This window comes from Agelaius phoeniceus, chromosome Z (genome assembly GCF_051311805.1).
Source record: "Agelaius phoeniceus isolate bAgePho1 chromosome Z, bAgePho1.hap1, whole genome shotgun sequence".
Taxonomy (NCBI): Eukaryota; Metazoa; Chordata; class Aves; order Passeriformes; family Icteridae; genus Agelaius; species Agelaius phoeniceus.
The window spans coordinates 55,353,123-55,380,680 of NC_135303.1; the positions used below are offsets into that span (position 1 = coordinate 55,353,123).

Genomic DNA, 27,558 nt, shown 5'->3' on the forward strand with positions numbered 1-27,558 from the left:
CCTGGACATTTCCTGGAAAATGAAATCATGTGACTAGATTCGTCCTCTAAATTCTCTTCCAAGGCTCAGAGACTAACAATGGGCTGGAAGGAGGCATTTTCCATGCAGAGAATGTCTGATTCATACAAGCTCACTACCTTCTCTCACCATGGAAGTGTTCCAGCATCAGCTACTCAGTCTTGCTGGGGCTCTGATCTGTTTCTGTACTCTGATAAAATGCATCAGATTCATGTGAGACCTTTTTCCATATGTCTGAAGTTCTTTGCCTTAGATTTTCTTTCAGTCAATGGGAGAATGGGCAGGTAAAGGAAATTGCTTCACTTTCCGCTTGTAATTGGGTGGTGGATTGTTACATCACTAATCAGGAATGGTTTTCCTTGTATTTCGTTACCTTGTTCCTTCAGGATGAAACACAGTTTCTGATATGTATGGTTTGCTTTGGGTTTATGAACTTGAAGGTTTTGTGTACTTGGGGAGAATAGAAAACTGGTCAGACTGGTAACAGCTCACACCCTGGTGTGTAGATGTGAATTCTTTCCCTGTTGCTACTTCTGCTGTTTTCTCTCTGCTGCAAATGCTTTTATTTTAGTGGCATTGCCCAGATCCTCAGTTTTCTGGTATGTGAAGATGCTAGTTTATGTCTAGCATATGTGCTCCAGTTTTCAAAGCAACTTTTCTTGTTCCTGCTGATGTTGTTCCAGTGTATTCTTTTCCAAATTGCTGACCTATCCTTAATGATACCATTAATGAACTAAATTTACTTTAGTCTAAAATCTTCCAAAGCTGCATGTTGGCAGTGTTTTCTAAGATAGTATGCTTTCTTGTAGAATAACACAGAGTTTAACAAGCATCTGCTTCTTCCTATTGATTATTCATGTGTTTCTTAAGCTCGTTAGACGATCAGTATAAAGCAGGGATGAACAGCTCCTGGGTTCCTTGGCTGCCAATGTTGCTGATGGCAGCTTGTTGTTAAAAAATTACCTGAACAGTAGACTTGTGTTTGATTCCTTTTTCCTGCATTAGAATTGATGGGACAAAATATACAAAATTATTAAATATATAAAATACATCAATTAAATATATAATTAACTATTAAATATATGTTTAACTACCACATCTTCTAGTGGATTAATAAAATAAATCAATTCCTGTAGAAGACCTGCCTGAATACCACACACTTCTATGGCAGTGCATAGGTCTCATTTTGACTTAAGTGAGGCAAAGAGCTCCCTTCTGTGTATGAGATGAGGAACAGCATGTGGAATTTGCTGTGTAGAATCTTTCTTTTCACTTAGGGTTGGAAGACTTCTTTCTTTCAATGAACCTTTATGCTGTGTTTCTATAAACAAAGTCTTCTGGCCCCAGTAAAATTCATAAGACTCAGATAATTTGTGTTGTCATGTGGCACCTGAGATTCTGATAATCATGAAAATTAAAATTGGCATGTGGAAGCTTGTTTCTCAACAGACTCTTCACTTTTCATCTACAGGTCTGTTAGGAAACTTAATACCCACCGCTTCTTTACTGGGATCTCATTTCCCTGTGAAATCAGAGAGTAATTGTTCTTCTGTTGGCAACACCTAACCATTCAAAACCACTTTGCTTTCTGTGTCTCTGTCAACACAAAAGTCCTTAATCCACATTTTTTTATATTGACTAGTTTTTCATTTGCTCTAAAACTTACCAGGTTTACCTTGGAACTGCTTTGGTTATTTCTTCTCTATGTTTATAGTTCCTCTTTTTATTTATATGCATAGTGTTTAAAGTTCAGGGTACTTTACAAATGCCAGGATTTGTTTATTTTCATACTAAGACTAAATCCAAAAGTAAACTCAGTAGTACAGCTCTGAAGGAAGAGCATTTTATAGGTGGTGGCAAGTTTGATGTGATCTTTCCTTACAGACAGAAATCTTGTATGAGAAATTGTTGTATCAGTTTCAGGTGGTCTTTATCTCCTACCATTCTGCCACCAGCATATAAATTCAAAGCTTGCAAAACAGAACTTGTGAAAATACATACATGGAAGAAAATTCTGCCAGCTCTTCAACAATTGACTTGTTGCTTATGGACATAACTGAAAATGAGAGTAATAGCTACCTCCTCTACCACATGGACTACCTTGGGGAGAGATTTGCTTTAATGACAGAAAGTGCTGAATAAACTAAGATGCATTGGTCACAAGGAAAAAATACTAGAAGACTGGTTCTATTCTTCAGTTGAGACATTTAGGTTGTATCATTCAGGAAATGCAGATGATGAGGATTGAACAATTCACAAATTCAGAGATCCAAATGTAATCTGTATCATTTTTGCTTTCTCCAGTGGTCACAGGAGCAAGAGATGGGATTGGAAAAGCATATTCCTTTGGGTAAAATAGATTACCTACCTTTCATTTTACCTTAACAAAATTACAATTGCTATCCCTCCATCAGTGTCTTCAAATTAGTAAAATTATTCTAGAATTCAAAGCTACTGTGACAAACATGGTCCTAATCTTTCTCTCATGTATAACCAGAATAGCTTTAATCAGATTCTGAAAGGAAACCAGTGGTGCATTTCAGAGGAAGGTCATTTGCGCCTCAGTGGTCTCATCAAACCAGGGAACTAAAATGAGTGATTCAAAAGAGGGCCTATTGTCTGTCCAGAAAAGGAGGTCTCCTAAATTGTCCCTTTTCTCCCAGTTTCACAGCTAATCTGCAATGAGCTGGTCCAGTCTTAACACACAAAATGCAATTTTGTAGCCTTTACACTTGCAAACACATATTGAAAGTTTTATCTGAAATATCCAATAAGGGAGAAACTTGTATAAATTAATATAAACTACAAGTTATGGAAAGTATAAGTAATCCTAATGGTTTAATTCAGAATCAGGAGCTCTAGGAGGCTGCAGGAGGAAGACCTTTGTGCTGTCCCTGTAGCTGCTGCTGTGCAGAGTCACTGCAGCAGTACCTTCCATTAACCCATGGTGGCCAGCACTGAGGGCAGGCTGGCCTTGTATTGTGTTGTACCAGCCCTGCTATTATTGATTGTGACTGAGCAGTACATTTTCTTCTTGGTGTCTTCTTTCTAAAGTGTCTCCCTTTCTAGAAGCTAAACAGCAACGAATCAAGAGTTGCTGTCTTCAGGGCTGAGGTGACTGGGTGGCAAAGAACATCCTGTAACATGCAAGAGCTTAGATGTGATGCCTTCTGCTCATAGATTATAAAATGTATTTCACAGGAAAAGAAAAAATTTGAATTGATTTAGAAGATTTCTGCGCTAGTCTTTTCATTATGCATTGTTTAAACACCTAGATACCTTATGACTGCCATTGCTGGGAATGGCAATACAATAACTACTTTTGAAAGAGCATTGAATGTAGAACACTCAAAGACAAATACCAGATATTAGAGACAAATAGCAGGTATTAGAGTTTAACATTTGGCATAGTTGTGAAAAAAACCCATATGAGAGAAGGGAAAATGCTATTTCCTGTCTACTCACTAAGTTGCAGTATTAATTAGTAAATGGGATGGGTCTGATGAATACATAGGTCAAGGGGAATGGGATGGGATCAATACAGGGAGAGCAGGTATCAAAAATGCCTAAACATTTTTATCATGTCTCTGGGTGAAGTCCTCTGTTTATGCAGCTGAACTAATTTTCTGTGTGATATTTTATCCATGTGAAGGCTGCAAGAATCTGTGAATGTCTAGATTGGAGCTTGTCACTGTTCTGCTTTGTTTGGGCTGTATGGGTTATGCAAGAATAAATCCCATTAAATGGCCAGCTATAACATGTGAATGGCTGCATTATGCCATAAGAAAAAGTAAACCCACCGCTGTCCTTTTTTTAAACTTGGCTAGAGCTGGATAGATTCTGTGGAACATTTGTTCATTATTTTTGGCATTTGTGGGATGACTGAAAGTCATCTTTCTCCATGCTGAGATGTACCATCCTCTCCAGGTGGTCCCTTTGATTGAAGCTGTGCTCAGCTACTGCTCTGTGGGATAGATCCCAAGCCCACACCACATGAACTCATAGTTTGGCACATCATCTTGCTGGCTGAAGTAGAAGCACACACTTGTGTGTGGCTTGTAGATAAATAAATCTGGTCCTGCTGTTTTAATATTTGTGTGTCTTCAGAGGCTCTGGCTCAGCACTGCTGCCTTGCTGCTCTGATGTCAGGATACAAAATTCTCTGATATTATTCTGGTGTAGGTTCCTCTGGCATTGTGTGCTGATGTGAAGGCAAGCCTTGTTGCTGATGTGAAGGCACAGTCTTATAGAGTTTGAGTTCTGATGTCAAGTGATGAATTTCTTTCTGATGCCCTCAGCTCAGGCATGGGTCACAACTAATTTAAGGACTTGGTAGCATATGCTACAGGATTCTTAGGAGAGCTGGTTTTGTGTTTTGGAAGGCTAGTGGAATGTGGTTTCCTGTGTTTAGTTTTATGTAGAGAGATCCCAGTGGGTGGTTCATTGGATAAAACTCAGCAGGCAGAGGTCCAGAGAGAGATTACAGTATCTACAGGTTCCATACTCCTCTTTCCAGGATTTATGCCTAGATACAGGACTCTGCAAAGTCTCTTAAGCTCAAAAGCTGCCTGGGGCTGTATGAAGAACCTGGCAGCCGTGAGGTCTCAGAACACTACATTGTTGATGCCAGGACACAGACCTTTTGTTTCACAAGCTTGTTTGAGAGGCAAGCCTTGTTGCTGATGTGAAGGCACAGTCTTATAGAGTTTGAGTTCTGATGTCAAGTGATGAATTTCTTTCTGATGCCCTCAGCTCAGGCATGGGTCACAACTAATTTAAGGACTTGGTAGCATATGCTACAGGATTCTTAGGAGAGCTGGTTTTGTGTTTTGGAAGGCTAGTGGAATGTGGTTTCCTGTGTTTAGTTTTATGTAGAGAGATCCCAGTGGGTGGTTCATTGGATAAAACTCAGCAGGCAGAGGTCCAGAGAGAGATTACAGTATCTACAGGTTCCATACTCCTCTTTCCAGGATTTATGCCTAGATACAGGACTCTGCAAAGTCTCTTAAGCTCAAAAGCTGCCTGGGGCTGTATGAAGAACCTGGCAGCCGTGAGGTCTCAGAACACTACATTGTTGATGCCAGGACACAGACCTTTTGTTTCACAAGCTTGTTTGAGAGGCAAGCAGATGTGGAACTCAAGTTTATCCTCTTCAGAATGAATATCCAGGCTTCCCTGAAGGCTCTACATGTATTTTGAGTAGATCAGTTGTTTTGAATGACTGATCTTCTTGAAGATGAAGATCCTGACCTTTTAACAGACTGCTGTGATGTCAGAATACTGTAATTTTGTATCTAGTTTGCTGTATGTACTTGAAAAGCCAGGCTTCTGTTCCACTTGGTCCATGAGTTCTTGGGCTGGTAAGGTTTAAACTCTCCAGACTTCCAAGAAGAAACAAAAGTAAGTCATCTGTGAGTCTGCTGCTAGTCTGTCACATCTCTACTCAAGGATTAGCATTTCAGGTACTGATGTAGTATTGTTTGTTCTGCTTTTGTGGTGTAGTAACTACAGATGTGCTTTATCACCTGTTACTGACGTAGCACCTCAGACATACTGGGTTTATGGACAAGGCCATGGCATATTCTGAGATTTATGGCTTGACCTCTTTACACTTCTCATGTGATGTCAGGGCATAAGCAGGGTGTGTTTTGGCTCATGTGGTCACCATTCTTGCTACTGTTAATAGTTCATCATTCTCTTATAAGTTAAGCCAGTGCTTGTGTTCAACCAGTGTTTCAGAAGACCATTTTGAGACAGACCATATTCATTTAAAATTCATTAATTTCCTGATTTAACAGCTTCTTAAATCTTAAATATTTGTTTCTTGTCCTGAAATTCTGTGTAGTATTACCAGCAGTATGACACCTCTTAAATATGATCTGAGTTTTTCTGTCCTGGCTGGAAAGTATTCTATTTTCTCCACTAGATCTTGGATTTATTCCTGGAAGTACTACTATTGTCCTTGCATTACACAGATCATGCAGAGCTAGCAGAAGAATTACTAGATCATCCTACTCTGTCATCTCAGTTCTGGTCTGCTGGAACAAAACCAGGGTTGAAATTTTTGAATCAGAATGAATGACTTTTTGATTCATAGGGACCCTGCAGTTCTGAATCCCAGTTAAAGAAAGACAAAAGGTGAAACATGGATCATATCAGCCTCTTCTCTAGGAAGTTGAAGATTACTGTAGGCAACTACAGATTCCACAAAGCATTAATAAGGATTTTAAATTATTATATCTAATAACTCATGTAGAATATAAGGAATTTGTCAAGGTAAATGTAGCAGTCACATGCAGAAGAAGTCATGGTTTGAATTTAAAACCTATCTCGCCTTTCACAGAGCTTTATTGTTTAAAAAATCAATTCAGACTGAGCTGTAAACACATGCTAGAAAATGCAGAGGGATGTAATAATTATTTAATGTAGATTTGAACTTTTAATCATGCATTTTTGAGATCCCAGTGTGCTTGAATTTTCTTTATCATTAGCCCTATTTCTAAATGCTTAGTTGTCATGATTCTTTATGGCTGGTGTTGTTAATAATGTTCTTACATTTAGGCAGACCGAGTCTCAGAAGCATTTTAGTCCTTTGCCACTGGGAGTCAGGATTTCCTAACATATGCAGCTTCCCATTACACACTGGCTGGGAGCCAGTGCTAATTCTTTACTGTGAAGGGAAACACCATTCTTTAACGTCAAAGCCTTTGTATATTAGGAAAATTCTTTGTGCTAAAGACATCAACACTAAAAGTTACCATCATTTGAAATATTAAGCCAGGTTTAACCTTTCCTGCAGATGGCCAGGGAATTCTAACCACACTTAGTTTTGTTTGCTCGAGGGTCCGTTTGTATCTCATGGTAATTACAGTGTCCTACAAAACCTGTTTCTGGAAAGGATACACATTTTCTATGTGGATGAGGAAGCAAAAGAGACTAGTCAGAGACTAATCAAAAGAGACTAGAGACTCCTTTGCCTTGACTTCTGGTTAGAATGGTGCACAGCAACAAGAGAGGTTCCTCTCACCTGATAGGTAACACTTTCATAAGGTTGCTCTAAATATGAGCTTTTAGGTGAAATACAATGCAACCTTAGCAGTAAGAATCATTTTATAGTTAGATTTTAGGAGGGGATTTTCTGTCAAATGACATACAGTGAAAAATGTGTGATACTGAGAAGCCAAGTGAAGCAGAACTTTTTTTATTTTGTGTATTACATGACTGGCAATTTGTCTTGGGTCTGAAGATGCAAAAGTCTAAACAATCCCTGTGCAAACACCCCCAAATGACAGAAGGGAGCAACTGGAGGGACACTGGAAACAGAGACCATATCTCTGACTGAAAATGCCTTGAGTCAAATTCCTTACAGACAATGGAAAATCGACCAATATGTAGGCAATTATAGTTCTCTACTGGAGAGCTTCAAGTGGAGTACTTAAAGCAGATTTCTGAAAACCCAAACACCCAAGGTGCAGATGCTTTTGGAGCCCTGATCAATTATGTTAGAGGATCTACACAAGACAGAATTGTGAGAAAGGCTGAAAATGCAAATGGTTGTGGCTGATGCCTTTAGCAGGGCAATAGCCCCTTGTACTCTTGATGGAGAAAATTTTTGAGCAAAGGTCCTTATTTCTTAACATTCTCTGCATTGTCTCATCATACCCAACGGGACAAACTGTTTCCTCAAATAGTTTAAGAAGAAAGTGTTGCAGTGAGTCAGCTATAGAAATGAATGGATCTTCAGTGGATGGTCCTTGGCAATCATTTCTTCTTCTAAGCAAATCAGAAGATTCTTTCAGATAATACAAGCTTTATGCTTTGTGATGGCTAATTTAGCTCTCTTTCTTCTTTCTCTCACAGGCATTTTTCTAGTTTTAGTTTTATCTTTCTTTATACACTCAGCTCAGCTGACAATTGTTAATAACTTAATTTCCAAAAATGAGGCCATGGCCCTTTCTCTGACTTTGCCTAAAAATCTGATGGGAATGGGGGGCCTCAGAAAATCAGGAGAAAACCATTCTATGTTTGTTCTGCACATGGTTACATGAAACTGATCATAAATGGATCGTTACATTAAATAGCGTTTGCAGCTATAGAATTACAGCTATTGCAAACGTCTTTGTGGATGTACATTTTTGTGACTCTATTTTGAGTATTTATGTCTATAATTCACCTTTTTTCCTTTGATTTTTGAATATTTAGTTCTTTAAATTTGCATCTAATTAAAAAATAAGAAAAAAAAACCAGTTAAAATTTATCCATCAAACCTGGATCAGATCTAATTTATATTCAGTGAAAATTATTAAGGTCCAAATCTTTTCTACTGTTGGGCCTTCATTTCAATGGGCTTAATGTAGTTCCTCAGGAAAAAAATATAATGATGGAAGGTGATGCTATGAAATGACTGGAAAGCCAGCAACATGACTAGGCTCCAAAATAAAAATAAAAATAAAAATAAAAATAAAAATAAAAATAAAAATAAAAATAAAAATAAAAATAAAAATAAAAATAAAAATGTATTTCTGAGAAATTCCATGTGATTTTCACTCCCTGTAGACTTTCATTTATTTGAAGTTGGCTCACATTATTTTTATTTTTCATATTATTGGGATTTGATTGTTGTCCACTATATTTTTCTTGTAAAGGTCCAAAATTATGCAGTGAAGGAAATATTCTGGAAGTCTCTAGAAGACTGATTATTTTTTGGCCTGGTTTTAACTTCTCTTGTTTATCCATTAGGTAAGTGACAGGTGAATGAAAACAATTTCAAAATTCATTATTACTGTTTTTGCAAAACTGTAAAAAAATGGAAAGATCCTTGTCGCCTTACTATTTCTTAACAATTTTATATTCCTCTCTTGTACCTGGCAAGAAGTGGATTAACTATAGTGATGATAAGAACTTTTGAAAAACTGAATTTGGTGAGCATTTGTCTCAAAATTATCCTCCCATTTACCAGGCTGGCTTTACAGGGATCTGCAAGTCTTTTCCCTTGTTATCTAACACAGCAGGGTGCTGGATATTGCTACAGCTGTACCTCCAAGTATTTCTCCAATACTAAGAGCATTTTTATATTACTCTGTCCCTTGAGCTCTTCTAGACATGGATCACTCTAAAAATATATGCTTACTTTCAAAGAGTGTAATGGGCTAAAAAAAAGTGAATATGTGTTCTTTACTGCCTTTATCTGCCCTCAAAAATCTGTAAATACAGATAAATAGGTTACCTTTAAAGTAGTTCTTGGAACAGTGCAGAGGAGGACTAAAAACAAAATCAAAGTGCCAGGTTTGTTTTTTGGTTGGTTGGTGTGTTGGTTGGTTGGTTTTTTGAGGCTTTCAAATTACATTTGGCTCTTGATGAAACAGTTAAATAGAGTGCCTTTAGAATTAATGTTCCCTTTCTTTTCTTCAAAGGAAATTAACCATTAATCCTGGTGAATGTCTTGTATAAATACTTTAAGATTGACAGTTAGAATTTATTTAGGAGTCAAATGAGTTTTTATCCTCCATTAACTTTACAGATTGCTAGAATGAAAATCATTCTTTCCACTGTCTCTTTTTCTATACATGGCTTCTATCCAGCAAATTCCTTGATTTACATGTTTAAAAGTATGTGTCAACCCAAGACTATATCCATACAAGTTGGAAAGACTTTCCCTTAAGAAGGCTTAGCAGCTGAGTCCAGCAGAGTATCATCAGGTCCAGGGTACTTAACTAAGAGAGCAGCACATCTGTCAGGGATGTGGCAGACTCCTGCAGCTACCAAAATCAAGGAATGGACCCAGAAATTTTCTATTCAACGTGCCTCTCTCTCTCTTTTTTTTTTTTTTTTTTTTTTTTTTGTGGGGCTGGATAGGCTTGTTTTCCCTTGGAAAGCAAGGGGTATCTGACGAGGAAAGCTGTAAATTCTTCCACACTTTGACTGAGTACAAGGCCACCCACTGGACACCTTCCTGACTGAGGCCATACTGCACTGCACTGTGTAGCAGCATGCAATGAAGGACTTGCCTGTTCTGCAAACACTCCTACACCTTCTGCACACATCCATGGCTTTTCAATTGCTCAGTGACAGCTTCAAGCTTCACTGACAGCAGCAGTGTTATCCATGTGATCCAAGGTGTGGGGAGGTGTGTTGTGTGACCCCCGAAGTCAGGCTACACTGATGAGGTTTACACACTGTTCCACCTGGTTGTGGTCAAAGCCTTTCCCACAACTTGCTGAAATAGGTGACAAATCCCAGTGAAGTATTTCAATTGTTTTCAGCAGGTTTTAGCTGAAGTCCAGAGTGAGTCATCTGTTATTTATTGTGTCAGGTTGGAAATTAGTATCTTAATAACAGATAGATGGCACGAACAAAAGGAAAGAGAGAAAAATACAGCAATGAAAAGTATAGAGTATCTGATGTGGAGGCACTAAAACCAGCAGGGAACTCTGGACACATTACTCTTGTTTCCTTTTTTTTAAATATCTACACAATACCTTTTTGCCGTCCATTGGACATTGTATTGAAAAGACTTGCTCCATTTTCGAACTGATTGTATTATTTACCTAATTATACTGCCACTTCTGTTTGGATACTGAGTGCTATAAATTAAAGGAGTCTAAACTGTGGGTAATTACAGACATCTCAATGTTTGGCTTTCCAAGTTCTGTGGGCCACAGGTGTGCCTGAGAACAGCACTCAGAGCTGGAGCCGGCAGAAATCCACAGTAAGAAAAACATTTCTCCAAAGACACACTGGAATTGAAAACCAGATTTCCACTCATTCAGACTGGAAAGCTCTTTTAAAATGAGATAAAAAATACCAAAGTAGGTGTTATAGAGGGCAGACAGAATCACTAGCACAGGTATACTGCTCATTTAACACATTCAGTACTGTGGTTGTGAAACATTGATCAAGCCACAATACCAGGGGATTAGAAATTATGGAATGCTACTAACTGCAGTCCTGTTTCATTTCTTCTGCTTGTATTTCCTGAGCAAGCTGTACAGGCAGAGCTAGGTCCTGTTTGCAAAATACTCCCTTAGGATCCATTCATATGTTCAGGATCTGTACCATACTGTTGTTAAAGCCAAATAAACAAACAAACAAAAAAAATCCACTTCTGCAAGATAGAAAATTCCTCAGCACAAACGTGGTTGGGGTTTGTAGAGTTTGGTAGGGATTTTATTTTTTTATTTGTTCTGATTGGTTGTTTTGGGGTTGGTTTGTGGGTTTTTTTGTTGTTGTCGTTGGTTTTTTGTTTGTTTGCTTTTGTGGTTTTTTAGTAGAAACAAGTATTTTTAAAATGAAAAATAAGGTATGTTGTCCTCAGATACAATAAAAATACAGCTGTAGCACTTTAGATTAGCAGAGAACACAGTTAATGAATTTGGATTTGGTGATGCAGGAAACGATACAGAAATTATGTCTGCTAATATAGAATTAAGTAGTGAATAAAAAAGGAACCCACACAGCCCAGGACAAAATATACCTTACTCCCACAAAGACCTGTTAAGATGCTAATTCATTCAGCTGTCCTCCCTGCTATAGGCTGAGTTTCCAATCTGCTCTGCTGTGTCCTCTGCCTCTTGTCCTGCCTGCTCCAAGAAATAAGCAGGTAACATAGTGAGTTCACTGACTAGCATAAAACAACTCATCTCCCAAGCCTTTCTGCATACTAAAAGGATATTTAAAACTGTCTGTTGTGTCTTGCTGGTCCCTTAAGGTAAACTCTTCAATTTACTCTCCTATCTGTAAATTTCCACTGAATATGAACACCACCTAAGATTTAGTGCTTCTCTCTTTATATTCAAATGTTGCTGTAGTACTTCAAGAAGGCCTTTCAAGATCAGTTCTTGTGCCACTTGGGCATTCATTTTGCTACACTGATTTTCAGAACATCTTTGGAACTCTCTAAACTATCTAAATAGGAGGGGAGTGATTCTGGAATGCTGTATATCCTAAACAACTTCATACTTCATTCTGATTTATTATCTTTTCAGTAAATTTCAAAAAGCAGCACATTATCCTATCTGACAGCAAATTCCCAAGTGGTCTAAGGCCAGAAGAAGTTAGATGTAAAAGTCTTAGAAATACATCTTATAACACATTGAATTGGCCAACTTGGTTCCACTTTTAATTTTCCTTAAATTAGTTTTTACTCCATTATTTAAAATAAAAAAAAAAAAACATTTAAAGAAGAAAAAAGACAATAAACTGTCCTGGTGTTTGAAAAGCTAGGCTTTTTACTCTAGGACACTTAGGACTTTTAAACAGAGATGTAATGCCTTGAATCTTCAAAGACTATCATAAATCTGTCATAGGGAGGGAGAGACATAAGAAACATTGGAAATTGTTTTTTGGCTCTCTCCTTTGCAGAATTGCTTTAATTTTCTGAAGAGCTATCCCTGGGTAATTCATTTGTCAGCATGAGAGTTTTATTGTTTTTTAATATATTGGTTTATTCTTATAAGAGATGGAGGAAAGCCATCTGGAGTACTTGTTTGTTGGCTGACAGTGCTGGTTGCAGCCATACAGTTCTGTACAGACAAGGAGTTGCAGAGAAAGTCCAAATGGCTTGTTTGATCCTCATTTTTATGTTGCTCTAGTTTTGGCTGCCCTTCTGATTGCCCACGAGAAGGATGGCCACAACATCACTATACTTTTTAAGACCATCTCATTTTGTTTATAGAGCTCTTCAAACAGAAGGTCACTGTAGGTGTCTGCTCCAGCTGTTGCTCTGTTCTTTCCCACTCACTGCATTTACACTCACAATATCCTTTTATTTATAGTTTCACCATTCTCCCAGCCTGGGACCATGACGGGGTCATTTGCCACTAGAGTTGCTTTTATAGGTTGAAGGTTCAAAGGATGTTTTGTCCCTTTCATACACAGAACTGCAGCTTAGAAAGAGGGCAAGAAAAAGGGCAGTCCTTCCTCCTTTCTTCTGTCATGGAGACAGATGTCCTCTAAAACTGCACACAAGATGCAGCACACATTTCAGGTCTGCTGTCAGTGTGCTTGCTGTTTCCTCAGACTTCACTACTTGAGTAGTGTAAGGTGGTCAAAACTTGCAGTTTGCAAAGAGCTTTGAGGGGCAAAGAGGAACAACTGGAAGGGAGCAAGTTTATCTCATCCTCCACTCAAACAGATGTTCTGATTTGTTGCAAATTGATCTGCTGGACCCAAAGCCAGCTTTCTGCATTCTTGCTCTCCCACAGGCGCTGGCACAAGGCCTCTTCTTAGCGAATGAGCACCAATGGATGAGACAAAATTTCTGGGTAATAATTCAGCAAGTCTGATTCCTATTCAAGGCAATGCTCTCTGTCTTCTGTATGATAAAATCAGAATACAGGCCAGCAAGAGACATTTTGCCAAAAACCATGCACAATTTTTGCCATGAGTGTGCACCTGAATTCCTGCCACTTGCAGAGAGCCTGCAATCTGATACTCTATTGACATTTCCAAGCTTTGCCTGTCACTTTTTCAGCAAACTTCATCTGGATTTCAGGTTGCCCGTAAAACTTGAAAGCAGGTTTAGTAGCAAAAATTTACAATGTGAACATCTAGTTAGAGGAGACCTTATTGAGCCCTTTTAAAGGAGAGCCTTGCCTTTAAAAATGAGTAAATAAAGAGTTTCTACTTCTTTTCCTCATGAAACTACATTGAAAATATGAACAGCAATAAATCAACTGCTGAAAAAAATGGCAATGTAGAGCTGGGCTCCCCTCCTGCATAGAAATGACATCGGAAAAATCACACACATTTCCCTTTCCCTTCTAATTGACCTTGTAAAATTTAAGCTATAGCCTCCCTAAAATGCCTTTCAGTGCTGCAAAATCCCAAGAAAGGTTCAGACTATGAGAGTGCAAATGTTAAAATAGTCAAGGAATTAAAAAAAAAATACAGAAAATGCTGCATCACATCCATCCTTGTTTACCCCTCCTCTTGTGTAAAAAGATAAGTTCCACTTGTTAAAATGCTTATCTTATCCATCAAAATTATTTCAAACTGTTCTGCAAAGCTGTGCTTGTGTAGGGGATCTGGCATCCACATTCATTTGTTTAACATATGCTGACAGTGTTCATCTATAAATATTATGATAACAAGGGGAAGAAGTCCTGTGTGTCTTATTTCTGAATTTGTTTTGTTTTACCTTACTGAAGGACTAAAGATCTTCTTAGAAGACCTAATGTTGTTTAGGTCATGTAAGAAAAGCTCCATTGATTGAATCCTTCCTATATTTGCCAGGCCATTTTCCTGAAAACAGCTGGGTAGAGTGAGAGTGTTATGCTTGTGTTGTATTATTTCTTAGAGTAAGAATGTTGAAACAATTGCTTGATGTATGATGGACATTACTTAGCAAGACATCTGCTTGTTTCTCTCATTACTTATTACAGCTCCCCTCTCTTTCTCCGTAGATGAGAACTGAGGTTTTCTTGGCTGGTTGGTCTTTGGTTTTGGGTTTTTCTTTAGTTAAAGAGCTGGCCACAGATCAAAAGGTGAAGGTTATACAAGCTGATTTCACTAAAAATTCAGTGTACAAGAACATTGAAAAAGATCTGAAGGACTTGGATACTGCTGTTCTGGATCAGTCATTAAGGTCTGTTAATTGACAAGTATTTTATGGCTGTGGTGTATTTAACAGACCATTGTATAAATGATGTGTTGTAACAACTTGTTAGCCAATGATTAAAATCAAATATACATAATGAGCCTGTGGCTCATTATCTGGTACGACTTATGAAGCAACAGTGAAAAGATGGGGTTTTGGAAGGTATTTTTATATTTTAAAGAAAGTCAACCTTTTAATAGTGAAAGAAATGAAACAACAGCAACAATACACAAACAGCTTTAGCAACAGTCTGTTTTTCTGTTTCCCAGAGACAGCATTCCTCAGTATCAGTGACCTCAGTGAAAACAGGACTTAACACCAAACAGTGTTTCTCCTCACATGTAGTTAACAATCTTCTGGGTCTTGAAGAGAAGCACTTTGTTTAATTAGATGAACTATGCACTTTGTCTAGATTTGATTCTTAACATTGTATTTTCCCTTACTAATTAGCAATGTTGGAATGCTTCACAATCCTCTTCCTTGCCATTTCCTTAATGGGCCAAACATAGAAGAATTAGGATTATTCTGTAGATTTCATCTTCAAATGTAACAATGAGGAATGGTAATTCATTGAACAAGGCACAGATTTTGCCCCTGCTACAAGCAAGTATTAACTGTTCAGTTGGGTTGGAAATGAGCTGGGCCTGAAGAAGCATATTTTGATTTGGGTTTAATGCTTGGAAGAGCTTGAAAGAGAAGAAGAATGGTAGTTTTCAGCTAAACTGCAGGAAGCATCCAGCGATAGAGGGGAGAGTGCAGCTGACCTGGTTGGAACAGGGATTAGCAAACCCCCTGACTCCCTGCTGGCTTGTAGTGTAATGGGGTCCAGTCCATTCACAGCCACAGCTGAAAATATTGGGTTCTTGTTAGCGTTATTAAAACTTAGTTTCTTTGAGACACATTGCTTAAGTATGTGGAAATAGACAAACAAACAAACAAAATTAAAAAAAAAAAGAAAAGAAAGAAAGAAAAAAGAAAGAAAAAAGAAACCTCATTTAAATGCTGTTTACTTTGTGGGGGAATTAATTTACGGCGGTTGAATTGAGTGACAGGATTAAGGATGTGATCAAGTACTCCATTGCCTTATTGTTATTTGCCTCTATATCACTTGCAATGAAAAGGCCAGAATTTCTAAGTGTGTATCTTCCTAGCACCTCTCTCAGGATTCATTCAGTTTTTGTGTCATCTTCTCTTCCAAATCGGAGAATTTCAGGCAGGCTGTTTCCGTCAAACTCTTGCTTAAGGAGTTTACTGTTTTGTTTCTTCCTGCTGGACCTTGTCAACTGCAATATTATTTCTGTTCCAGGTAGATATATGACTCCTTCCTATCTGTTCTGGGGCTGTAATGTATTTCATTAAAAAGTACATTAGTAGCTTTTCTATGTATTATAATTTAATTCATCAGTGATTTTCAGCAGGACAGTCAGTGTTAATTTAAGGAACTCACCTGTTTCTATTACCTGTGAAATATTTTGATCAGAACTGACTGGAAAATTCTTAACACAATTTCTCAGTTGAAACACATCCTTGCACTACAGCTGAAACAGCTAAAGCATTTCACAAATCATTTTTGTTTTGGTATGCAGGGAGATTTCCAGCAGAATTAAAATTTTCAAGACAGGTAAATCTGTAGTTTGAATTTTAGCACTGTACATTTTTTGGTCACAATTATCTTTTGCCAACATGTTGTTGTATCAATGCAGGACAGAAACTCCAGAAACTGTCTCCTGATTCTGTATTGTTACCCCTTAGTGCTAATTTTGGTTGGCTCCTTCCCCTCCAAGAACATTTAGTATTTCATGCTTTTCAACTCTGATTAAGATTTGTATTGCTCTGCTGTTTGCAAGCAGCATGTTAACATGAACACGAGCAGAAGATCTCAACCTTGACTTTCATGCCTTTCATGTCTTTCTAAAAATGACATGAAAATTAACAGCAGATGTTTGTCCCTCTCTGGCTTTCAAAATTTACATCCCAAATTTGTACTGCTGCCTAATGACTTAAGATAATAAATCATGTAATACCAGTCAGTGGGAGCAAATTCTATAAGTAGCTTTGTGACATTTCTGCTCCCAGGATATAGGATATATTCTATTTCTGTGTCAAAAGAACAGAAATATCTGCAATATCTGAATGCTATATATATGTGCCATTCTGTGCCCTCTTGATCTGGATACAGGAGGTTTTTCTTTTTGTCATTTCCCACGTTACCTATATCTCAGAATCAACCTCTTTTGTTTTTGCAGTGCCTGGGCATTGCTTACCCCACTGCTGCAACCACATCCTTTTCAGTGTTCCATGTATATTCACTTTCCTCCAAATTACAGAGAAGAAAGTATTCTCCTAACCAACATTCCTCATGGTTAGGTCCAAATAATCTTTAAATCTTTTTGGATTTCCTTTCTCCTCCCTGTCTGGATTCCTGCTAGATCCCGTTCACCATTTCTCCCAGTGTAATGCCTGAGGTCCACGTATCCTGGCTCCCACAGATGCCAGTGGGATTTTCAGCACTGCAAAGGAAGGACATTTTCCCATGTTTATTTGGAAATTCCTCTTCATCCAAGCTGATGTGACTGACTGTGTTTTCAGACTTTGTCAACCCCACACTGCTCCTACTATCCTCTTGAGCACAATGACCCTACTGAAAAAAATATCAGGAAATAACAAATATTCAATTAAACTGCGCCATTAACTTGCACTACTTTTCACTACAAGCCTTTACAAGTTAGGTCACACTGCTGTCCTGACACAATTCATAATGTAAGTATGACTTCTTCCTGGTACTTAGGTTTCCTATCAATAATACCCTTCAAAAGCACAAAGAAAAGCTGATTTCTTATCTGAAAAATGCATCTAATTTCACTTTAAAAATCAGATTCATGATTAAGTCTATTGCTAAAATAAGAATGAAAAAATAATAAAAGAATTAGCACTAAAAAAGATCCTAAAGCTCTTTCTGGTCGCAGGAAGAAAATTATATATTTTCCTGATTTTCTGCAATTTCTGATCCAGCTAGAGGCAGAACTGAGAATGCAAAAAAAACATGGAGTTGACTTTCTCCTTGCAGTTATGATTCCATGTTGAAGAATTATGAAATTCAGAAACTGTTGAAAAGCTTTGGACAAACATAAGACTTTCACTGCTTAGAAGGCTAACTTTTGGAATTTTTTGACAACTCGGATGATTTTCAGGCCACAAGCATTTCTAAAATATTTTCCAAAATGTTGAATGTGCCATATTTTAGCTATTTGAGCTGTATATATATAGCTTGATCAAGTGAAAAAACTTGTTATTAAAATAAAATCAGTTCAAAAATGCTGTCAGGAAGATGGGGAATGGAAAGAATTCTTCAAATACTTGTCATATAGTTGACAAGAATTGTTTTGAAACAGATGCAAGCAAAGTATTTTTTCTATAACTTTGAACTGTGTTAAGCTTCTGCCTTCAATGCCTTTGGTGGTAGTTAGGTTTTTCATTAACTTCTGAACTTCACAGTCAATCAATCAGTAAGATATCTTCTACTTCTGTTATTGCTGTATGATTATATGTATAGGAACTCCCACAAATTGTCAGTCAATTGTAGAACAGAGCAGAAAACAAAATATGTATCTGTCCCCAGTTAAAAATGTGTGGCAGAAATAGAATAGGATGTGATGGGCCTAATAAAGCAAGAAACAGCATTTGAATATATTATCTATTCTTCTAAGAATGGTAGTTTGGGTTGGAATAATGCTTTTCAAGCTCTGGAAATACCCATATTACTAATCAGAGACTTTAATTCAGCTCTGTGATTTAGGATCTCTGTCCTCTTTTTGTACTATGCGTATTTTAGATGTGGGGTCCTTAAACTAGAAGTTTGGCTTTTTGGGTGGATTTTCTAGAAAATATTGTTAAATACTGCACTTTAGAGGCCAGTACATGCTTTTAGTTTTGGCAAAAAAAAAAAAAAAAATTCTAGTTTAATTTTCGTTTTGTTTTGTTTTGTTTTTCCTTGTTGTTGCTGAATGCATTGGGTTTTAGTGATGCGTACAGGGAGTTGTGAATGGGGAAGCTAAACCAACAGATCCATGCAGCAGGAAAAAGAATGTGCTGGCTAAAGAGCAAAGGGGATCTGCCAATTACTTAGGAGAATAAAATCTTTCCTCTGATGACAGACTTTTCTCTCTGTTAGATGTACAATTGCGTGTACAATGTTCCCATGGTTCTGATTGTGGCAGGCATTCAATTTTCACTTATGACATTACTCCTGTCTGGTTTAAACCAAACTAAACTGTAAAAAGGGGGTCTTTTGAAGGCACATTTGACAGTATAATAGGACACCTATGCCTTCTGGGGAAAAAAATGTTTTCTGCTCATGCAGAAATATACTACTATACTTTTACTATAATCCTGTAAACTGTAAACAGAATGTAACTGTTTAAATTAAATTTCAGTCAGAAAGTTCTAATTTTGAATCTGTCCTCTGGTTCGAGTACTTTCCCTTGTCCATTATATACAATGTACTCAGCTACTAAGGTAAATCTTTCACATTGCTTTATGAAGAAATCCCCATTAAGTGTTTATCAAAGCATCATATCAGTATAAAAATGATCAGAATATAAATAGCATTGCTCCATTGAAATAATGAAGTAATGTAAATTAGCAGTACCCAACAACCAAAAATGAGTGAAACACTGTAAATGAAGTCAGCTCAGGGTATATCTGATCCTTGGAATGATTTTGCCTTTGATTAAATAGTATTAAACCAGTGCTCACAATTTGTCTTCATTCTGGAAAGTGATGAATTTTACTATGCTCATTTATCTAAATTTTAAATTGTAGATACACAATTGTTGTTTATTTTAAATTGTAGATAAACAAAAGTGCTAAGTTTTGCTTACGGAACCAAGAATAAAATTTCTGGTAGGTGACTGGTGACTTGCCTAACTTCATAGATTTCGCCTAAATTTTTGCTCTGAATTTGAATTCATGAACTCACAGAAGTGAGGAATGAATGATTTTGAGTAAAACTCCAAAAGTAACTTGATCAACTCAGGTTTCCTTCAAATGAAAAATTCTAATGATATTTTCTTAAATGTAGCTAAAGTTTAGATTGGCCAAAAAAAAAAAAGAGCTATTCTTGGTAAGAAAATATAGTTTTCTATTTCCTTTTTCTCCTTTTATATAAATCCCTCATTGCTCAAAATTTGAACTTCATTCAAACCAGATAATTTTAGATCCTTAAAAATGTTTACTTAACATGATTTCCAAATGATATGGTACATTAGTAATGTTATGTTGTCGACTTGTCTTTTTTCATTCTCAAGTATCTTTTAACTTTGGGGTTTCTTTTGTTTTGGCTTGGTGTTTGTTTTCGTTAGCTCTTTTGTAACATTTTTTTTTAGTCCTCTGGAGGGAAATTATTTTACTTGTCAGCATTATATCATGCAATATCATGACAGTGTTGGTGTTACAATTTTAAGACTATCAAATGATGGGTTTGGAAAACAGTCTTTTTTTTTTTTTTTTCTTTACTAGGACTTTTATATTTTTCATTACAGAGGAGGAATTCAACCTCATCAAGTGTCTGACTATTTCTCAAAGATCTAACTCCTAAAATCTCTCTTGAAAGAAACTCAAATTTGCACAAAGTTAGTATGTGCATACTCTTCATGCTGTGGAGAAAAAAATAAATCTAAAAGATTGAAGCTAAAACTTTTCTTCAAATTCAGAAACACTTGACTTTGAAACATTTATCTGCAGGTTATGCTACTAGGTAAATACTGAAGGCACAAGTTTCATTTTGTTCCACTTTTCATTGCAAAAGAAACAACAAGTGCAAGTGTCTGACTGGCACAGTAGGGATCATCCAGAGCACAGAGCCACATGAAACAATAGCTAGAATAAGTGGGACTCTACTTTTTCATAAAAGTGTCTAAGCTTCCAGTGCAGTCTGCAGTAACACTTGTTGGATGTCCAGCTCAGGACAGTGCCAGGTTCCATCTTTTCTGGTGCAGAGAAAGAGTCAGCCTCGCCCAGGTGCACCAGCAGAAACTGTATCTTGAAAACTTCATTTTTGTGTTTTCCACCAATGCCCTGGGCCTTAGATTGTTCAATGTTAGGCCATTTGTGTTAAGGACATGTTTACACTTACTTCTGAGGATAGTGAAAGCACTGAGCTTCCTATACTAATGGTTTGTTTTGTTTGGTTTGGTTATATTCTATCTAGGCTTTTATTGGTTTGGTTATATTCTATCTAGGCTTTTATTATTCTACAACCACTGCAAGCAGAGTATAAGGCAAAGGTAAATATCATACAGGTGTTGCTGCATCTTGCTATATTAGCCTTCATTTTAGCAAATTCTTCAAGAATATTTGAGATGTCTAAATCTGTGCTGTGTAGCTGTCGTCAGTGAACTGCTGGGTGACTCTGCAGAATTTCTGTCTCCCTCTATACGCAGCTTTTTTCCTTATTTCACCATAGTACTGTCACTGATTCCATATAGTGCCCTAATCCATTGCAAACATCGGTCAAAATATGTCAGATGCTATGGGAATCTGCAGAGTGCCTTATGTAAGTATTATATGGCATTACACTGTTGTCATAATTTTTTTTTTTTATTTTAGATAGTGATTCCTTATGGTGTTTCTGCTCCAATGACAATGTACCAAAACCCTGGTGTTATTACAAAGACAGAAGAAGAGTTTCTTAGTGAATCACTGGAGTATGTCACCTTTGGAGATGAGATTTTTGGATGTTTCACCTGTAAAATTTTGATTGAATTTTGTTGTGTGTAAATGTCTTCCAAAGACTCCAGCTGAGTCCGTCTGGGCTCAGCCTGCTCTTTCCACTTTTTTGTAGACCTCAGATATCAAATGAGAAAGTGGCAATGGGTTGCTACAGCTAATATGGCACCAGTAAAATATGAAGAGAGGAATACACAAGTAAAGCGTAGTGGTTACAGCATAGTATGATTTTCTCTGCTTATGAGCCTTGAGTGAGCTCAGTTTCATGTCTGGTTAGTCTTTATCCTCTCTCCAGCTGCCTGTTTTCATGACCTTGCTAAGGAATTTTCCAAGACATCTACTCCTTCAGAAAAATTGGCCAGCAATTTCAAACGTTTTTAGTGGGGGAGAGGAAAGACATAAAACCTGAATGTACTATCACAAAGACATCATTTTCTTGGATACCATGCTAACAAAATAGAGCAAATATTTATACACAACAGCTGTTAATGATGAGCATTAAATGAAAGTATAAGAAAGGCAACAGATTTGCTGAAAGAAGAGGAATTAACATTTTCCTCCAAGAGAAATGTGGTTACTGAAAGCCTGAAGTAAAAGCTTTTGTGGGCCTTATATAGGCTCTAAGAAATTTATATTACCATTTTAACATAATCTTAAAGGTCACCAATAATTATACTTATTTGATATTTATGAATAAAATTATAATTTGCTTTATTTCCATCTTGTTCACAGTGTATTTTCATGCTTTCAGTGAGTGTTTTGTGTCTTTGGTTTCTTTGGAAATTTGCAAGAAGATAAAAAGAAATCTCAGAATGTAAAGTACATGCTGGGCTTTGGGAAGCCCACAATGATAAAAATTTATTTCTTTCCAGAGCCTGTGAGCAGCTCTGCAATATCCAATATGGGATGTAAGAGGCAGCAACAGGGATGCACAGTAATTCTGCACTGCTGAATTAATCCAGAGGACAAGTGTTTTGACTGGATGGCTGTCAAATCAAACTGGGTGCCATTAAAAGGTATTTCAAGGACAATGAAATCACCAGACATAGTCATTGTGGGATCATAAAAGGAAAGTCCTGCCTAATTAATTTGATACCCATCTAGAATAGGGTTACTTGCCTAGTGGATGAAAGGAATGTGGTGGGTAAGGCTTTTCTTGAATTTTGTAATATTTATTATGATTTTGGTAAGATTTTTGATGCTGTCTCTCAAAGTGTTCTTCTGGACAAGCTGTTGTGATGATCAGGTTCACAGTGTACTGGATGAAAAACCGGCTGAATGTCAGAACTTCAGGGGTTTTAGTGTGTGGGGCTGCATCTGCCTGGTGAGCAATCACCAGTGGTATTCCTCAGGAATTCACTGTAGGACCAGTTCTGGTCAAAAACCTTATCAATGATCTGGATGCAGGACTTGAATGCACCATTAGCAAGTGTGCCAATGATACCAAACTGAGAGGTGCTGCTGACTCTCTCAAGGCACAAGAGCCTTGCAGAGGGATCTGAAATAGATTGGAACACTGGGTAATTATCAGTGGCATGAAATTAAACAAGAACAAATCCAGATTCTGCCCCTGGGATGCAGTAAAGCTGGGCACCAGTATAAGCTGGGAGAGGAGTGTGTGTAGAGCAGCCCTGCCAAAGGGATCTGGGGGTGCTGGTGGGCAGCAGCTCAGGGTGAGCCAGCAGTGTGTGCCCGGGCAGCCAGGAGGGCAAACCCCATCCCGGGGTGCAGCAGACACAGCATCACCAGCTGGGATTGGGATCATCCCGCTGGATCCAGCCCTGGTGCGCCTCACCCTGAGTCCTGTGTGCAGTGCTGGGCCCCACACTCTGAGAAGGGTGGGAAGAAGGTCCTGGGATGGTCCAGAGGAGGACAACAGAGCTGGTGGCAGGGCTGGAAGGCACATCCTGTGAGGAGGGGCTGAGGGCTCTGGGTCTGTCTGGTTTGGAGAGAAGGAGGCTCAGGGGTGACCTCATTGCTCTGTACAGCTCCCTGGGCAGGGGACCTAGAGAGGGAGGCACTGATCTCTTCTCTCTGCTCTGGACATTAGGAAGTACCTTCCTACTGAGAAAATGGTGAAACACTGTCACAGTCTTCCCAGAAAGGTGGTGGATGTCCTGTGCCTGTCAGCGCACCTGGACAGTGCCATTGACATTGGGCTTTAACTGCTCATCGGCCCTGAAGTGGTCAGGCAGCTAAACTACACAATCTCTTTAAGTCCTTTCCAACTACTTTATCCTGGGCTAGGTTTGTTTCTGCTATTTAATCAGATAGATCTCTATTAATTAAAAATCAGTAATTTTCATGTGTCTTTTAATTTTGCATGTTTATTTAACTTCTGCATATCAAAAAGTATTTGTAAAACACTTGTATGAAGATAGCAAGGACTCTATTAATAAATGAGATTTTTTGCCAAATGTGAGGGACAGTCTCTGTAATTTTTGCCATGTAGATGGAAGAGAAATCGCAAAATGTATCCTGCTGGCTCCAGAAATGCCTATCTGCTGCACTGAATTTAATGACATCTATAGACAACACACCACAGACATATATTATAGCTTTCTGCAAGTCTCCTAAATTTGTTGTTATAAATCTCAAAAAAACCCAAAAACAACAAAGGACTGAGCTGAGATATCTGAACTGAAATGATGAAAATTGCAATACACAAAATGATATGTATCTTTCCTGCAGTATAATCAGATTTAGCCCAGATCTGCAAACAGTTGTAAAAAAATCACTTTACTCACATGGGCTCCTATCAGTTGGTTCTGCCACTGAATTCAGTGAAAGTGCTGATACACTTATGTTCTTTCATGTCAGAATTGGAAATAAAACTATTACTTGAATATTATCACTCGATGTAGAAAACATCTGGATATGAGACATCTATGCTGGACATTTCAGCATTGCTGGTTTGAAAAGCAAGGAATAGAAACTGTTCATCGCTCCATAAAGACTATGTTCTCAAGTGATTAAACTGTATTCTTCAAAGTGTTATATTTGTGCAGCTGTGCAGCAAATAAGTACAGAATACAAGATATGTTACATATTGCATGTACACCAAAAGCTGTTGAAGTTCCTGGGGGAAGTGTGCATTGAATAGGAGGCCCAAGTGCGGAATGTAGGGTTTGTGTTCGTAGAAGTGCCTATTTCTGTACATATGTATGTGCTCAGTCAGTACATCCTCAGATACTGCATGGATGCAGTATGTGTGTCTTTCCCAGTTCATCCACTCTAAGCACATCCAGAGGCCTTGTCCCCAGGCCGCTCTCTGCAGGTTTGATTTGCATGTATTGGTAGGTCCTGCAGGGTGAAGCAACTCACAAGGAGCAGGCACTGCTCCTGCTCTGGCTGAGTCAGTGGCAGTCACTCAGGGATTCAGTCACAGCAGCAGCACACCTGAGCACTCCCATGCCTGCTGCTTGTCATGATCCCAACAATATAGCTACAAACTCCTTTATTTTCCTTCTGACTTTCACACCATTTACCTAACTCAAGTTAGAGGATACACTTTCACTCTTCCTACAATGACAATGTTTTGTCACTGGAAACAAATGTTTATCCGACGGACAGGGACCCTAGTAACACAGAAGTACCATTGGTACAGGCATGGGTTAGTGAGCAAGAGACTTGGTTTCCAAGGTTCGCAAGTCCTGTCATCTGTGACAGATGACAATTCCATGTTTCTTGTCTCACACCGGTTTATGGCTGTGCATTCTGTGTGAGTCTTGCAGGCTGTTGAGTAGAGAGCTGAGTAACCAGCTCAGTGTTGATTTGTTTCTGTTGATGAACATAAGGATGTTGTTACTTGCTGCTCTTGCATGGTCGGACTGTGGAGCATTCTTGTTTGACCTTTCAGCTCAGGCAGATGGTGTGATTCATGGGGTGTCCTGAGCAGGGCCAGGAGTTGGACTGGATAATCCTCATGAGTCCTGTCCAAATCAGCATACTCTAGGATTCTATAATTTTGTTTTTCTATTTGCACAATATTAGGCCGGATCTTGCTGACTTCCAATCTTCTAATGATAAATTAGAAATACTCTCTCTAATGATAAATTAACATAAAAAAAGAGGTTTCTCTTCCTTTGACATCTCAGAGAGGTTAGTGAGTGGATCAGCCACCAATGTGTAAGCTTGGAGGAGAAGCAATCATACCTTCCTCTTCATTTTGTACACCACGTGTTCTCTCTGAGTGCTGAACAAACAACACAAAAGTTAAAGTATCTGCTCTTGCTCTAAGTTACATTATCTGCCCTTGCTCTCGGACATGGTTCATGGGGAAATGGAAACAGAAGGGAGAATGCCAATTCTTCCCAGTACTCCCTACCTAGGGAGAACATGAAGGAGCAGACCAGCAAGTCAGGCCTTCTGCTTCTCCCACAGAACCCATAGCATGGAATTTCCTCTTTTGTGATAAAACATTGCTAATAACCACAAAACTGCACACTGGAGCAGTGGCTCATCATGGAAGGATTCAGTATTATCCCTTTTTATGGAGTGGAAAGAAGTGTGGAGAGCTGAAGCCCCTGCCCAAGCCACCTGGAGGAAGGAGGATTCCCTCAAGACAAACACTGTTCACCTCTTCTCGGCTTCATTCTCCAAGGAGCCTTTGACTTCTAAGGAGACTCACAGCTCAGAAAGTCAAATGCCTTAAAATTAAGAAAAAAAATAATGGCTATCCACCTAGAGCCAAACTCTGCTGGGCTTATGTGCTTATATCCTGACCCCACCATACCTGGGAGTTTGGTGAAAAGTTGCCATCCATGCCTTAATGGGTGGTTATACCTCCTTTTCCCTGGGTCCCTGGATCAGGGAATTACAGAATGGTTTACGTTGGGAAAAAACTTCAAAGATCATCTACTACAAAACCTCTGCCACAGGCAGAGGCACCTTCAGGAAACCCAGCCTGTTTTTCTGAGTGGTGACGGAATAGAAAAGAGATAGAAGAGCACTGGATCTGCGGAAAAAAGAAATTGGGTCAGAAATACTGGGTAGTGCACAAAGCAAAATATTTAAAAGCTCTCTCCTTCTTTCACACACTGGTTACATTCCCCAGCTTTTCCCTGTGAGCATGCATGTGCATAGTCACATATGTGTGATGCCATAGTGTTGGTGGCCTGAGTTACCTTGAAGTTGGTCTTCAATAAGGGCCAAATAAAAAAAAAAAATTGGAGAAAGTCAGACTTCTTTGTCCTTGAGGCTCCTTTCAGGTATAAAAGTGCAAGTGTTCATTCGGGGTTTTGAATGCATTGTGTGCAGGCCAATCCCCGAATGAACACTTGCACTTTTATGAATGCATTGTGTGCAGGCCAATCTAGAGTTGAGTGAGGGTTTTGCTGATTTGTTGGGTTTTTTTGTTTGGTTGGTTTTTTTGTCTTCTGGGGCTGTAGAGGTTTTTTTTGTTTGGTTTGGTTTTTTTTGTTTGGTTGGTTGGTTTGGTTTTTTTTTGTTTATTGCTTACTTTTGTGTTTTGTTTTTTGGTGGTTTTTGTTTGTGGTTTTGTTGTTGTTTCAGTTTGGGGGTTTTGAGGGGTTGTTTTTGTTTTTTTGGTTTGGCTTGGTTTGGTTTTGTTGTTGTTTTGTTGGTTTTTTTGTTTTTTACTTTTGACTATTTTTCTGTTGGTTTCATTGTGTTTATTTCCCCCAAAATCCCTCTTTTTGGAGTAAAGATAAAACAATTTACAGCTGTGGGATGCAAACTTCAAATCTTTGATTCACACAGATTTTTGTTATTACATTAGTTACATGCTCAGGCAAAGCAGAAAATCACTCTAGGAAAAAAATCTCTCCAGTTAGCTCAAGACTACTAGATTAAGGAAGAGAGGAACTATGCAGTGCAGGATTGCTTTTAAAAATATGTTGTATTCAATCAGGGAATTACATCAGCAGTTGAGTCAAAGCCTTACTTTCATGAAGATTGGAGCTTCAAATCTGTCTAGACAAGTAATTTACAGCAAGGGGAAAAGTCTAAACCACTGAATCCTAATGTTGTAAACAGTCTGTTATCAAGACTGGTAATACAGACAGAGCTCTACTTTTTTCAAGGACCACCCACAAGAGAAAGAATTTGATATGGCAACTTGCCTGAAAAATTTATTTATGATATCCCAGTATGCGGTAGCTGCATGAAAGAGCTGTACGAGTGGGGAGTGCTTTGCTGAGGGAGCAGCTGATGGGATTGGTCCTGACAGTGACTGCAGCATGCACTTCAGAAATGTT

At 38.2% G+C, this 27,558-nt stretch overlaps 1 protein-coding gene across 1 annotated transcript; it reads left to right on the top strand.

Moving 5' to 3' along the window:
- The first annotated feature begins 60 nt into the window (after nucleotides 1-60).
- HSD17B3 (hydroxysteroid 17-beta dehydrogenase 3) lies at nucleotides 61-21,444 on the top strand. The gene is given in 10 exon segments (XM_077171409.1): nucleotides 61-302; nucleotides 2,323-2,367; nucleotides 8,881-8,949; nucleotides 14,476-14,593; nucleotides 15,065-15,127; nucleotides 15,886-15,913; nucleotides 17,983-18,017; nucleotides 19,048-19,129; nucleotides 20,854-20,913; nucleotides 21,221-21,444. Coding segments are annotated over 10 exon segments (825 nt in total). The 5' UTR covers nucleotides 61-148; the 3' UTR covers nucleotides 21,392-21,444.
- Nucleotides 21,445-27,558: the final 6,114 nt, after the last annotated feature.